At 47.5% G+C, this 14,622-nt stretch overlaps 8 protein-coding genes across 8 annotated transcripts; 3 read left to right on the forward strand and 5 right to left on the reverse strand.

The window, feature by feature from the left end:
• Window positions 1-134: 134 nt before the first annotated feature.
• BP5553_04110 (Uncharacterized protein) lies at window positions 135-1,073 on the forward strand (the record flags this gene model as incomplete). Its single annotated transcript, XM_032012733.1, has 2 exons — window positions 135-628; window positions 728-1,073. 2 exons carry the CDS (start codon window positions 135-137, stop codon window positions 1,071-1,073), a joined length of 840 nt encoding a protein of 279 aa, XP_031872426.1.
• A 144-nt stretch (window positions 1,074-1,217) lies between these two features.
• On the reverse strand, window positions 1,218-1,754 carry BP5553_04111 (uncharacterized protein; the record flags this gene model as incomplete). Its single annotated transcript, XM_032012734.1, has 2 exons — window positions 1,218-1,377; window positions 1,471-1,754. 2 exons carry the CDS (start codon window positions 1,752-1,754, stop codon window positions 1,218-1,220), a joined length of 444 nt encoding a protein of 147 aa, XP_031872427.1.
• Window positions 1,755-2,238: 484 nt separating this feature from the next.
• Window positions 2,239-3,297, forward strand: BP5553_04112 (LmbE-like protein; the record flags this gene model as incomplete). The annotated part of the gene is made up of 3 exons (XM_032012735.1): window positions 2,239-2,458; window positions 2,578-2,662; window positions 2,766-3,297. The coding sequence occupies 3 exons, from the start codon at window positions 2,239-2,241 to the stop codon at window positions 3,295-3,297; spliced, it is 837 nt and encodes a 278-aa protein (XP_031872428.1).
• Window positions 3,298-3,993: 696 nt separating this feature from the next.
• BP5553_04113 (p-loop containing nucleoside triphosphate hydrolase) lies at window positions 3,994-6,005 on the reverse strand (the record flags this gene model as incomplete). Its single annotated transcript, XM_032012736.1, has 3 exons — window positions 3,994-4,355; window positions 4,405-5,899; window positions 5,955-6,005. The coding sequence occupies 3 exons, from the start codon at window positions 6,003-6,005 to the stop codon at window positions 3,994-3,996; spliced, it is 1,908 nt and encodes a 635-aa protein (XP_031872429.1).
• A 270-nt stretch (window positions 6,006-6,275) lies between these two features.
• BP5553_04114 (uncharacterized protein) lies at window positions 6,276-7,295 on the reverse strand (the record flags this gene model as incomplete). The annotated part of the gene is made up of 3 exons (XM_032012737.1): window positions 6,276-6,734; window positions 6,799-6,891; window positions 6,954-7,295. 3 exons carry the CDS (start codon window positions 7,293-7,295, stop codon window positions 6,276-6,278), a joined length of 894 nt encoding a protein of 297 aa, XP_031872430.1.
• Window positions 7,296-7,412: 117 nt separating this feature from the next.
• Window positions 7,413-9,575, forward strand: BP5553_04115 (uncharacterized protein; the record flags this gene model as incomplete). The annotated part of the gene is made up of 1 exon (XM_032012738.1): window positions 7,413-9,575. One exon carries the CDS (start codon window positions 7,413-7,415, stop codon window positions 9,573-9,575), a length of 2,163 nt encoding a protein of 720 aa, XP_031872431.1.
• Window positions 9,576-11,973: 2,398 nt separating this feature from the next.
• BP5553_04116 (uncharacterized protein) lies at window positions 11,974-12,471 on the reverse strand (the record flags this gene model as incomplete). Its single annotated transcript, XM_032012739.1, has 1 exon — window positions 11,974-12,471. One exon carries the CDS (start codon window positions 12,469-12,471, stop codon window positions 11,974-11,976), a length of 498 nt encoding a protein of 165 aa, XP_031872432.1.
• An 840-nt stretch (window positions 12,472-13,311) lies between these two features.
• Window positions 13,312-14,061, reverse strand: BP5553_04117 (putative glutathione S-transferase; the record flags this gene model as incomplete). The annotated part of the gene is made up of 3 exons (XM_032012740.1): window positions 13,312-13,582; window positions 13,638-13,708; window positions 13,762-14,061. The coding sequence occupies 3 exons, from the start codon at window positions 14,059-14,061 to the stop codon at window positions 13,312-13,314; spliced, it is 642 nt and encodes a 213-aa protein (XP_031872433.1).
• Window positions 14,062-14,622: the final 561 nt, after the last annotated feature.

Raw genomic sequence — 14,622 nt, forward strand, 5'->3', positions numbered from 1 at the left:
TTGAGACACTCAAAGGGCCAGCCACGATCTATGCCGATTTTACATCCAACCCCAAGTCCTATATATCCATCACAATCCAAATCTTCGTGCCTCAGATATCAATCTCGCGCCCCCCTCATTCTCGGCCATAAACTATGTCTAATGACTCTCCCCTCGATATTACAGCCTCTATTGCGGGAATCCTAACCTTCGTTGTCGCTATTGCTGCCGCTCTCTATGCACGCTTCACCTACCTTCGAAACGCCGATTCCGAGTATTTCCAAGTAAAGGCGTCCCTCTCCTGGTACAAGACTGAATCTACGTGGATGAACGATTTGATCCAATCCGGCCCTGCCAGTGATGGAGCAAAGGGAAGAAGCAGAGTGGAGCACGAGATGTACTCCTTTGTCATGGATCAAATAGGAAAGTTAGAGGAGCGACTGCTGGGATTATTGACCGAGGCTGAAGTTTCGGCTACCAAGGAGAGTGAAAAGGAGGAAGGTTGGACGATTGTGCCAAGAAGGATGAAAGGGAGGACTGATATCGCCATGAGTTGGTTACCCGTTCGAGCCAAGGCGCTGGAGTTGGTGAGGCAGAGGGATGCCCTTGGAAGCCGGGTGCTGTTCGCGCAAATGTCAATGATTAGTTCGTATGTTTATGTTTTCCTATCCTCCTACTTGCATGCTCAAGTTTTATGTGTCTCACGTGATGGGCCGCTTTGTTCTGTTTGCTGACATTGACATGAAAGGGCTGTGAGGGATCAGGAGGCCCGGTCCAGAAAGAGAGACGAGAGTCAGAGGGAAAGGCTCGATAGCTTGGAAACTATGGTCTATGCCCAGCATGAGAAATTGGATAGACTGGAGGATCTAGTGTATAGGGCAATGCACCGATCAACCGTTGTGTCCAACGGGAACCCGGAAAGTCCTCGATATGAGGAATATCCGCGTCATGAGGTCCCCCAACAACACAACCCTGAAGTGCAGGTTGGGAACACAAGACGAAGATCCGCTGAGGTTGCGATAACTTCGCTATTACCTGACCCTGGGCGCATGCTGGAGCTCCCGCCGCCGACTCATCGAATCCCAACGATATGAATCTACAATATTGAATATCCGCCATATTTTAGAAAGATACCGCAGCATATCAGACTCGCCAGCCCCCACCATGCATTCAGCTCAATCACGGACCAAATCCAAAGGGAGCCCAATGGAGGGGCGCGCTTCAAGACAGCATAGAAACTATACACATTTGTGATGTGAATCAGATAGGTCCCAGCAGCTACGCTGCTTATGAAGAAGAAAATTTGGTGTGCCAAGGGCTGTATTCGAGGAGGTAGGTTGGGGAGGAGCATTGAAGGCGTTGGATGAGGATGGAACGTATAGAAGAGCAGGAGAATGACTGTATAATATTAGCAGACGTCTTACTATCTGGGGGGGGCTGGACAACTTACCGGGAAATGCCTGCATCGTCGTCCTTTTTATTATATCCAACCAGGATATCTCAACAGCGTATTGATGGGCGACCATGACATCGAGTGTGAAATGTACCATCGTGAGACTAGTACTCCAGAGCATCGATTCTCCCAGTCTTCCGATCAACGGCTCCTCATTCGCTTCTCCAGCACCTGATCCCCCTTTAACATTGCCTTGCGGAATGTCCAAAAGGCCGCGCTTCTGCGCCATGTCTAGTAGAGTCTCTTGGGAGGGATCTGGCCCCGATCGATCGGGCTGCTTAAGCTTCAGCTTCACATCCTTCTCCTTGCGGTTCCGTGCCATTTTGCTGTCGTTCCTTGAGCTTCGAGATACGGGTCGTGCTTCGAAATTCGTATGTTGAGCTACGTTGAGTAGATCTCTGCTAGGTTCGTCGTTCTGCTTCTAGGCACGGCCGACTGGTGTTCAATTCATCTCGAGTCAGCCAATTTGTCAAAAAATTGAAGCTGGAATCAGGAGTTTGCGGTACCAGGTGGATGTCCCAGAGGATGCTTGCTTGTCCTGCAATGCGGTGCAGCCCTACGGCACGCGTGAGAGCCTCTTGAAGCTTCTGGGGCTGCCGAGGTCGACCCGAGCGCCTGAACCCCCGCGACAACCCCCACTGACCACCAAAGAGACGTCGCCAGGTGGCTTCACCAGCAAAGCCCCCTATCTTGGAAGTTGGATTGTCTTTCCCCCCCTTATCCGTACGCGACTCTGTCTCCCTCCTCCTTGAGTCCACATCCAACATTGACATTCACAACCGCGACTCTCCCTCGAATTCCCAGTCATGCAATGGGTTACAATCTTCGCCATCCCTCTCCTGGCAATCACATGCTGGCTTTACACCGTGAACCTTGCGCGCGGGCGATTCCACAAGTTGCGCAACAAGCGCATCTGCTTGCTTATTGCGCATCCGGATGACGAGGCTATGTTTTTTGCGCCGACGGTGTTAGCATTGACGGAGCCAAGTTTGGGAAACCATGTCAAGATCTTGTGTCTGAGTAGTGGTTAGTGGCCTTGCCTTCGCTCTAGAGCCATAACCTGGCATAGGGTTTATTGTTCTGTCAAGTGGGAATGCGCGCGTCGCACAAGATGAAATTGGACTAACAGCCTTGGTGGGATTTAGGGGACGCCGATGGGCTGGGAGAGACCAGAAAAAAGGAATTGGTCAAGAGTGGCATATCGCTGGGGTTGCGCAAAGAGGACGACGTGTTTGTTGTGGAGAGCCCGTGATTATCCCCCTCTTCTCCCCTCCTCTTCTCCCCTCCCCCATTTTCTTTTGCAGCACGATACTGATTATCATGTTCAATCCAGCGAATTCCCAGATAGCATGACGGTACCCTGGGACAAAACCAAGATTGCGGCCCTCCTCTCCTCAGCCTTCGCACCCAACCTTTCCAACCCCATGAAGAACAAATCCCCCGATGCCCCCACCGCCACAATCGACGTCCTCATAACTTTCGACCGTTCGGGCGTCTCCTCACACCCAAACCATATCTCCCTTTTCCACGGGGCACGACACTTTATAACCTCCCTAGTTCATAACCGACCAGGATGGCAATGTCCCGTCGACCTATATACGTTGACATCGATCTCGTTGTTACGGAAATATACGAGTTTCTTTGATAGCGCCTTGAGTCTATTCATCATGGTGGTGCGGAAGAAGCAAATGGGCGCGCATCCTACCCCGCTCTTATTCTTGAGCGGGCCAAAGGACGTCCGGGTTGCGCAGAAGTCGATGACAAATGCGCATAAGAGCCAGATGAGGTGGTTCCGCTGGGGCTGGATCGCATTGAGTCGATATATGGTTATTAATGATTTGAAGCTGGAGAAGGTAACTAAGTAACTCATAAAGTCGCAGAATGAGGTTGCTGGTGTTTTCTGGAGCTTGGGAGTATGGTAATAATTGCATACCTTTTCTTAGTCTTTGATCTTTTATATCGGGTACAGGGGAGCATTATGCGTGGGTATATAGGGGAAAGTCTTGTAGCCATGTGTAACCGATGGCTTGTACAGTATGCACATAATGTCTATCGTACATATGCCTCTTAATTCTCCCACGAAGTTGTGGTTGAGAGCTGTACTTTATGGAGCATATATAAATTTACACGGTACGTATAGTTAGCTTAAATTATCGAGTCCGAACGTCTAGTGTGCATGTTGCTTAGGGAATCGGTAATAGGTGATACGGGATGAGTCATGCTCGTAGATGGCTCCTATCGCGTTGAGCGAAAAGTCAAGGACCATGTGAGTAAACAAATAAAAGCTGTCATAGCCTCTATAGAGTCACTTAAGGTGTAGTATTACGTTGTTTTAGTTTCTATTTTGATGGTGGCTCCTTAGTCTAAACTAGCGGATTCCCAAGTGCCCAACCCTGTTAATAATGAATGCCATGTACTCCATATACAATGTAGACCAAGAAATATGTATTACTGACCTCCAAAAATATCAAATATACCCGGCAAATGTACTTGAAAGAAAGAAAAATGAGAATTAAGAGAATTAAGAAAAGACCAAAGATATATACCACAAATCAAGGATCTTAAGTGGTAGGAGCAGGCGCCGCTGCGCCTAGGGAATTTTCCGTGGTGCTCCCAATTGTACTATTAGTAGTAGTACTTCCTTCCTCCTTTGCCACATCAGGATTCAAGGGCTTTTTAGGATCATACCCAACACTCTTAACAATACCTAATCCTTTGGTGCGACCTTCCCTGAACAGCAGCCGATCGCCGGGTGCTAGATACTCCGGTCTCTGAACAAACCTGAATGCTACTGTAGCTCGATCCCCGGTTCTAATATAGGACCGGTCAATGTCTATGATGGCGCAGGTTTGGGAGATCGGGCCAACGTGAAGCATGGCTTGGTATTTCGTTTTAATAGTGGTGGCATGGGATAAAATGAGTACTAGAATAATTTAGACGGGCTACTGTTATTAAGGGGTGGTACTGTGTACCTTCTGCAACAAACTCGCGGTAGACTTTTGGAGCATTGTGTTCTAATTTAGGGAGAACAACCATCCCTTTTCGAACATCTTTTCGTCTGACACGTTTCAATGCAAAAGATGCAGATTGTCCAGCAGAAGCAGCTGGGACTGGTATGCGTTTTCGCTCGATGGATCTGATGGTTGTCGTTGTAAATTGGCCGAGCGAATCGGGTCCAATAAGTATTGTGTCGCCAGTATGGATGACACCGCTTTTCACAATACCAGAGACAACTGTCCCTACGAATGGAACGGAGAAAGTGTCGTTGATGTGAAATTCAAAGGGGGCATCGGCATCGTAATGGCCGTGGTGTGGAAGGATATTAAGGAATGACCGAACTAGGTCGAGGGACTCCCCAGTCACGTTAGAGACCTGGAAGATCGGGCAGATTCTCTGACTGACGAATTGAGTTGCCGTATTGATACACTCCTCCCGGTTCTTAATGAAAATTGGAATCTTTCTAGCGCCTGGACTCTTGAGGATACGAGTGATTTGCTGAATGGTTTGCTCCAGGATGTTTGGTGGACAAATGTCAATTTTGGTGATGACTACCATCACTGGGACATTGAGGGCCAACGCAATCCCCAGATGCTCTTTACTCATCCCAATGAGGCCATTGTTCGCAGCCACCATCAGGAGGCAATAGTTCGGGCTCGAGGAAAGAAGCCCAAAGACCGTAGTTCGAAGATATCGCTCGTGACCAGCAAGATCAGTGAAGGATATAACTTTAGCGGAGCGTTTACCAATCTCCTCCCAAGACAGTTTTCGCCCTGGGACATCCGATGCGACAACTTTGCCCATGGTGTCATAACCCATAATTTCCATGCCAACGGAACTAGTCCGTCCACTTTCAATTTCGTGTTTATGTCGAAAAAGATTGACTCGAGCCTTTCCTCGTCCATCGTCAAGACCTCCCTTAACCAGTACACCCAGCATGGTGCTTTTCCCGGCATCCACATTACCCACTACCGCGATCCGGGTCTCGATAACATCCTCAACGGTAGCAGGGTGCTGTCTTATTAATATTTTTCCACTGCAGGCCATTTCTTTCCCGCTGGCGGCGCTCTCTGCTTCAGCTTCACCGCCCACGTTCTTCGTTAATAGAACTTGGCAATCTGCTCGGATCCTTTTCGCGGCCTGATTTAACCTATTCATAGCCACTTCCCATTCCTCTTTGCTTAGCTGCATACAATCGCCATTGTTCTCGAATCCGATCTCGAAAATGGTTTCGCCATGGCCTTCTTCGGTCCTTAGCTCCAACAAGTCCACTAGTATGGCCAACGTGTCATCATCTTGGCTGAGGAGGAGCTCTTTTAATCGGACAGCTGGAGAAGTATCTGCAAGGTCTAGGGAGTTCAGGATGTCAAGCTCGTCATGGTCTTCGACGGCTGTAGTGGATGAGCCAGCTGTGGATGGGTAGCGGAGTGCTTGCTGTTTCTCGACATAATCCGCGAATTCGCTCAACGCCTAGAAACGAGGCCATCAGTAAGTGTAAACAAGCATTTGCAGAATTACAGTGTACCGATTCGCCTTTGCGGCGCTCGTGCGGGAGCTGTTTGCCCTTTGTGGCCATGGTGGAGTTGCGTGTGTGTAGAGTGATAGAAAGGACTACGTTTGAGGATGATCTCGGTGGTAATATATTCGCAGGATCATTGGGATGGGTTGTGGCTGTGGGAAGACGCAGTCTTTGGAACTATACTATATAAATAACTATCATGAGTGGCGCAATGTGTGTCAAGTTGGGTTGTGGTTGTTGTCTGATGGGGGGCGAGGGTCGATGTGTTTATTTGTTGGTGTTGATGACTCCTCCGGTCTAGGAATGGAGCTCTATCGTCGATAAGCGTCATGAGGGGCCGGACCATTGTGAATCACCAACCAGCATATTTCGACTCAGAGGGAGCTCTGGGCTGACTCTACGCATCATATCACTCACTGCCATGGTTTCAAGTCTGCCTTGTAAATTAGTCGCATTATTGGTTGTTGGATCTGGGTCTGGATCTTTTGCTAAGTCGAGTTGTTCCCTTTTACGGAGGAGGCCGTGTCGATAGCCTCCATCTTCAAGAAGGTCCTTGTATTCCGCTTTCACAGCGCTGGCCTGCCTCAGTAACTCCAATATATAATCGCCATTGCAAAGTGTTCGGATAGCGCGATTCATTTCGAATTCAAGAAAGCCCTTGAGGAGATATGAGGACAACACTGTCGCCTTTGGATGGTCAGCCGATATAATACCAAACAGTAGATCGAGAAGGCGGGCAGGCTTACCTCGAACAAACAACATCTCGGACTTTTTCTGTATAGTCTTCTATATCTTAGCAACCATTTGGACGTCGCAGGGCAGCAGCGCTTTGATCTGAGGCCCAACTTACCTTCACTGTCTCATCCCCATCATCATCCTCCTCGACCACATAAACTGTCTCTTGAACATCTCCAAGAACTAGATTGCAATGGCTATCATAGGCCTGTAGATCCATTAGCATAGCCCAATGTACGAAGCATCGCATCAATAGCGAAGAGGACGGACATGTAACCTGCCCTTCAGTTCCCGGTCGCCTCGTAGCTTCACAAACACGACTTCATCGAGGCAGAGCCGAACGAGATCAAGAGGCTCTGATACGGGAGCGGCAGCTCCATCTTCGACATCCGCCATAGCGCTGCTGATGCTGATATGCGTGGGCGTTGGTAAAAGAGCGACGTTGTTGGCCCCAGCTGCGTTTATGATGCTCTCGCGACAACGAATTGATTTCGATTTCGACTTCGTCGAGCTGCAGGGATTTGCAACACAGGCGGAAGGGAGGAAATTCCGCTCCGCTCCGCTCCCGCCATTTCTTCCCCAGGAAATCTCCCCAGAGCCAAGCTGGACCATCTCCACACGCTCCGCGGTCCACAGCTCCCCTCGTTTCCTACTCCCACATCTATATCTACATCGCAGTCGCCTCAGATGATCATGGGCTATCCTATAACGACATGACCATGTAATGAAATGGGTAGTCTTCTCTTCCTAGCTGAGGCAATTGAGTCTCGAATCGCCTCATACTCCTGTCCCAGAGGCACACGCGGCTGTGTGCAATCATTGCGACTTCGACGATGCTTCCACAACAACCACCGCCGCCGATCATCTGCAGCGCTTGCAGAGCAAGAATGTCTTGAGAGACAACCTGTTGAGTGCGAGCCTGATGCCGACCTGTCTAATGCTCTTAACTACAACTCCCCTGCGAAACTTGCCAACCCAGCCTACCAGTTTCGACTATTCAAGCCCGTAATCGATCGAAACTCGGCCTTACCGACGAAGTTAGACTTAAGGAATCGCTATTCGTCGCATCGGAAGGAAAAGCGCTATGGGGTCCAGAGAGCCGACCCTGGGTTACGTGAAGACTTTCTGGAGACGCCCACAAGGGAGTTGGTAGATGCCTCCTACGCAGATAGCCGGTCTGCCGTGTTCCATGCGCTACGTACAGGTGATCCGCATTCTGTGGTTTGGGCCCTGATACAATTTACAACAAGTAATGGGGCAGACGGTGTTGGCGAGATCCTTGGAACAATTCCCGCCACCACTTTCTCGGAGATCTTGCGTTGCCTAGACCCGGTGCACTTTGTTGGCAAAGCCCAAAGGTTGCACATGGAGATCAGTCCGCATACTGCCAAAACCATGCGTCTTCCTCGCGCTGATTCAAGTAATTATTACAAATTTTGTGACATTTTCCTCTCCCGAATCAGGGCCATCCTGGCTGCTCGTCGTCGTGCAGCGCCCCTCTGCCAAGCAGACCTCAGATATCTTCTTAAGTGCGCTATGGCCACTGGAAATAGCACCCTTGCGAAGGAGATATGGGAATCTCTTACCTCGAAATATGGAGGCCACCTGGAGCCAGATCTGATGTGTTACAACTACTATCTCGGAGTTAAGTGCTGGTTGGGCACATATCACCCCCTCATGAGACACAGCTTCAGAGTGATCCCTTACAATTTTACCCTGCGTGCAACGCCTTCCCCACCTCTGAGGCTTCAAGGATATCGAGTCGGCTCAAATGGCATTAAAGCCGAAGTCTCTGATATATTTTGGACTATGATTCAAGCAGGAATTGCTGGTAATGAAGAGACGTTTTGTCATATGATAATTGCATTTGGTCGTGAAGGCGATCTTGCCGGTATTGAATCTATTCTCAGTCGCGTTTGGGGGTTTAATGTTGTTGATCTCATGAGATCGAGCAACTTTGACCCCCCAGCGAAGAGCTATGGTGTGGACTCTCCATTTTACCCTTCTAACCGTCTACTCCACACACTCGCCCATGCCTATGGTATCAACAACGCCATTCCAACTGCGTTACGACTCGTCGACTATGTTTCTAGGCGGTATTCTGTGCCTATCGAGAAGCATGTCTGGAAGGAACTTTTAAATTGGACCTATGTTCTCTCGAAGAGACGTACGCCAGAACGTTTGGAAGACGGCACCATCGATGACAGTTTTGCTACAGGGCAACTTCCCCCAGAAGCCGTCCTCAATGTTTGGGTAACAGTGACATCTAAGCCCTACAGCGTACGCCCTGATATGGAAATGTTCGACCTTATCATCTCGAACCTGCTTTCTAGACAGTGTTTCGGCCACGCACAAACTCTCATGGAACTAGCTCGGGTCCACCACAAGGCGGCTGTAAGGAGACTCTCTGGCCTGCTGGACCGCTCCAATTCCACATCCGCCGCGCGCAACAACCCCGAATCGGATCAATTAGCCCGCGATATAGCCTTGATGCATTTACGAGTCCGGCGGAATCGGCAGTATATTAAGACGTGGGTGAGGCGTCTCCTTAACTCGGGGAACAAATCTTTAAGAGGCAATGTGGATTGGCAGGCCCGTAACTTGCCGAGGATCATTGAGAGATGGGGTATTTTCCTTCCCGATAGGATTAGATACCAAACAGTGTCTGGAGAAGTAGCTTTCTGGACTGGGACTATGAATAGGAACCGATATCGCCAGTGGCAGTTCGCAGTAGGGATCCAGCAAGGGAGGAAGCGACGTATGGACAGAAGAACAGGAATGATAAAGACAATGGAAAGCATAACCACTGAAGGAAAGAAGACGATATTTCTCTGGATCCGACGAAGAGCGAGGTCGAGACCCTCTGTTAAACGTGTTGGACGGCGGCAATAGCAACGGAAACCGGGTTATGGGCCAGGTTCTCTAATAGACCAACGATATTGTAGATCCCATTACGATATACCATTGTCTAGGCGTTGATGTTTCAACGAGCTTAACTATCAATATGAAATTTCCCATAAAGTACACCATCAACGTCCACCAAGGTAGCTTAGCAGAGCATTCTACATTTTTTCGGAATTCCTTTTTACTCTGTGTGTTTAACTCATGGTAATAAGTTGACAAGTGGGTTATATTATACTCAACTCAGCAGTGGGACCGTCTAGTTTACTCAGCTTAACTCGATCTTTAAGCAGCTGAGTACTGCGAGAGTAGCGGAGTAAATATATTAAATATCCGCGAACCTTACCTTAAGTCTGTTCTAATTTCTATTTGACTTATCCAAAATCCTTTATTGTTTGTACTTGCTGGCAAACTAATTGAACTCAGCAAAATATAAGTCCTTCAAATTGTTATGAAAGGAGACTTGCTCTGTGTACTCCCAAGATACCACGGAACAACTTCCCCAAGAACCATGGCCATAAACCCGCATAAACTGAGCAGATTACTTATTCGGTGGATCTTCACGTAGTAAATCTACGCAAATAGCTAGAGTTATTAAGGGATTTATTCTGATATAGTTCCGATATATAGTACATTCTTTGGTGAATTTGGTGTAAAACTCCTTTCACGAGAAATACTAGGCACCTATACCTATTACCGATTTTGGAGGGTGCTGAATAGGCGTGGTACTATATCCTCTCCTTCCTTTACGCCTACGAGTAGAAATAAACACCGTACTCGAATTACAATTATAAGTTGGACAGTTATTTTATAGTAAAACTATATATATTATTAGAATATAGTATCCGACTATTTATTATTCAACGACGTTATCTATTTCAATATCCTCGTCGTCTATCTTAATATCCTCATCGTTATTTTTATCGTTATTATTATCGTTATCTCCAGTTCCCTCAGAATTAGAGTAGCTAAGAGCAGATATATCCAAACCTGTCTCCTCATCGCTATCCTCGCTTTCCTCGTTACTAGAAGAAGAAGAAAATTCGGAAAGGCCGAGGTGTATCTTATCGTTGTCGGAATTATTAGCAGGAGATTCAGATACCTCCGAATATTGCTTGTAATCGTCGTCGTTATAGTTAGATATATCTTCGGCCGAATCCCAAACCTCTATATTAATAGTAGGCGGAATACCGAAGTCGTATCTCTAGATATCGTACTTCTCCTAGGTAGTCTCGTCCTCTTCGGGTCCTTCGTATACTGCTTCGCTTATATCCTTTTCCGGTACTATTTCCTTTTTCTCCCTGCTCTATTTATATTCCGAATCCGAATTACTATTACTACTAATTATATATACTTATAAATATATATAAGCCAAGATCTAATAGATATTAAGGACCTTACCTACTGATCGTTTAGAGCAAAATACTCAAGCTTCGCCAAACTCTTATTCCAAGTCTTTCCTTCAGTATAGATATCACGAAACAAAGACGTATATTCTTCCTATTCTTCCTTAGTACAGGGGATCGCTATATAGGCCTCCTACCTTTTCTTAGTACGAGGGAACTTGGATGCTGCTAGCTTACAGACGCCGTCTGATCCTGATAATATAGGGGTGGGTGCTCCGAGCTTCTTAGTTTCGTCTATTGCGGTGAGAGTGGACGCGATAAGGGTTGGTAGTTGTGGAGGAAGTCGGGGAGAAGTAAGTAGGAGAAAGCTGAAGGCTTTATATCCTTGAAGGTGAGGGTGAACGCGAAAAGGAAAACGCGATGAAGGTTGGTGGTTGTGGAGGAAGTCGGGGATGGGAGAAAGTTGAAGGCTTTTGTATTCTTGAAAGTGAGAGTGAACGCGAAAAGGGAAATATCTCCGTATCGAGCTTCTACACTATTTCTATACACTAATCTAGATAGTATAAATATCTCAATTCTAGTGAGATATTCAGACAACTTGAATACCTCAATTCTAGTGAGATATTTATACAATATCAGATTTACATCTACCTAGGTAATAGCCGTTGGGCCTTATAATACGGGCGAAAGGAGTTTTGCACCAAAGTCGCCCAAGAATGCGCCATACCGACATTCTCCCCGCAATACAAAGCATAAGAAATCCATGGTTCGACACACAAAACAAATACCTCTACTGAGCTATCCCTATAACCTCTTTCTTAACCACCTTCGTAGTCAGCTTCTTAGCCAAACATCCATATCTCAACCGAGTATCCCTTGCAATCCCCACTCGATTTTTCCACCGCCTTTCTTTCCCTAATCCGACAGCCACCACCCCGGAGTCCTCCGATCCCGAGTAATCTGCACCCGTCATTGCACCCCGGCGCTGTCGGACAGGTTCACTGGCCTCCATCCGCGCCGATGACCTCCTCCAGTGCTCAGAATCACGTCTTCCCCGTCTGCCGGAGTTTTTGAATTTGCTTTCCCTCCAGCTCCTGAACCTGGGCTGCCTGCAACTCATGAGGTTGGTCTCCTCGCGGCTCCTGTGCCTGAGATGTCTGGAATTCTTGAGCCTGGTCTCTGTGAGGCTCACGAATGATTTCGTTCAGTGCATCTTTCTCCTGGTTCAAGCTATCAATGGCGGAGTAAAGATTTGCCGTGATCTGGTTGAGTACGTTTATTTTCTCTGTGTAAATAGATACTTCCTGCCCAGGAGCGGAAATTTCCTCCTTGGGTAAGATATATTGATCCATCATATGCACGACATCTGCCAGGCGCTTGATCGCATCGATGAAGCTGGAGAACCGCCCGCCCGTTGGGCGATAAAGCGTATCATGTTGTACCGGTCTTTGAATACGATGCGAGGATGGCAACTGGTGACTTGGGGTGCGAGGTCCCGTGATGGAGTTAGGCTGATCCATATTTCCACTACTGGTTGACATGCTCTGATGAATTGATACTTTGGCGGTTGCACTAGTGTATTGTGGGGTATCGTTTAAGGGGAGAAGATATGGGCTTGTAAATCGAAGAGAATATTTGGGGATGAGGAATGAGATGGAGGGTTTATATAGACCGTTCTTGTATGTAGACGACAACGAGCATGGAATAGTGCAAGAAGGCATGAGATAGAATGAGACCTCATTCAAGTGTTCTAGATTGGTGCCTAGAACCTTCTAGAGAGAAGCTGTGATGGTTTACTCCCTTCATCTAGGCCCTTTCATTGAAGTTCTGCATATGTGTGTCGACTTGTGGTGGGATATGCATGGCAAAAGACAAAACCTGAACAGACTCCACATCGACCCTGAGATAAAGTAAAACACGTAATTCAAAAAATTAAATGTTTCCGACCGGCATACAGTCTGAGCTCAAACCCAGAGCACAACAACCCACAGGCTTCTTCCTACTAGTTTGTCAAAGGCTTCCAGATATTGTTTCTGGTCAGCCACGCAGACTCCCGACGAATTCGCAAACCACACAAACGCTTTCTTAAGCAGAGGCGGAGAAATTCATTCTAGAAGCTCAGAGAAAGTATATCTGGGAATGGATGTATGCTATTGAGAAGAAGGCAGAAATAAGTATAACAAGCAGGGTGTGCACCACTAGTGGGCTACCTTGGTGCATTTACAGACGGCAGGCAATAACACTATCAGTTATTAGAGATATATAATCACCATCCTTGTTTGTAAATGCACAAGAAGGGGGTCATATGGTGATATCATCCATTCGTTCTAAGCGCCATTTATGATGTTTTGGTATGGTTTGAGGTTGATCCAGTGATTCAATCAAGAAATAACCTTAACCCAGCTGTCTCTTGCTTCAAGTCCCTCAAGCCACTTGGCAACATGAGGAAACTTATCAAAAATCTCCTTGAAGCCGACTGATTTGAGAATCTTAACGTAAGGCAAAACGAACAAATCCGCCAAAGACAGCTCTTCTCCCGAGAGATAGGACTGTTTTGAAAGAATGGTCTCATACACGGCCATATTTTTCTCGAGTTCAGCGGCACGCTTTTGGACCTCGGCTTCGTCCGTGGGACCAAGGCCAGGGTAATAACTGCGTCCGTCAGCATGATATAGATACATAGTCAAAATGGATACAGGAGCCTTACGTCTTGAAGACCTTCTCAAACGCGATCGCCTCGGCAGGAGGGGTGAAGTAACATTGTTCAATTGAACAGGCCTGTATCCACATTAGTGATGTCCCGGCCCACCCGGGTAGAAAGTGAAACACACCTGCTCAAACAAAGCATAGCCCTTCAAGTCACCATCCTCAGGAATCAACTTGGTGCCCTGTCCAGCATACTTCTTCGCAATGTACTTGCAAATAGCACGGCTCTCGTATACGAAGAAACCGTCATCCTCGAGAACGGGGACTTTGCCGAAAGGCTGGAGGTTGATGTGGGGTGGCTTCTTGTGCGCTCCAGAGCTGAAGTCGACAGGTACCAATTCGAAGGGAACTCCCTTTTCGTGGAGGGTAGTGAGTACGCGTTGGCCACAGGTAGAGGCTCCTGCGCTGTGGACTTTAATGACCATGATTGCGAGTTGAGTGGAATTGTGGGGTTGTTGTAGCTATTGTTGTTTGAAGTGGTGCGATGTTCGAATGTTTGCAGTTGGGGTACCGAGTAGTGGGGTTATAATAGCAAAAGTGGCCCACTGGTGGGACGAGCTTGCCAAGATGCCTTCAAAAGAGTGCCGACTAGATTGTGATTTCGATGTTAAGGGAGGATGGGTTGGAAAAGTGGAACGGAAATTGATGGGAGGCTCGTTTTCTTATACTTTATCTCTGGGTGTCTGGTCTTGGAGGCTTTCTAGAATTCTCCATCTATTACACCGTCTGACAATTGGCACCTACCTCGGTACATAACCGTGCAAGCCGAAAGCAGTGGCATTAAAGTTTGAATAACCCAAAATAGTATTCGGCATACGAATAATATAGGCCAAGAAGAGCAGCGAACCACTCATAGCCCAGCCTCGCGGATTAAGCCAGACAATTTCCCACTAAATGTTGCTTGTTTGCTCCAGGCGGCCTGACGCTCACGAATTGGTTACGTGGCCATAAACTTGGGATAGGGCGAATCCAGACTGCAAGTAATA

This window comes from Venustampulla echinocandica, assembly GCF_003357145.1.
Source record: "Venustampulla echinocandica strain BP 5553 chromosome Unknown scaffold_1, whole genome shotgun sequence".
NCBI lineage: Eukaryota > Fungi > Ascomycota > Leotiomycetes > Helotiales > Pleuroascaceae > Venustampulla > Venustampulla echinocandica.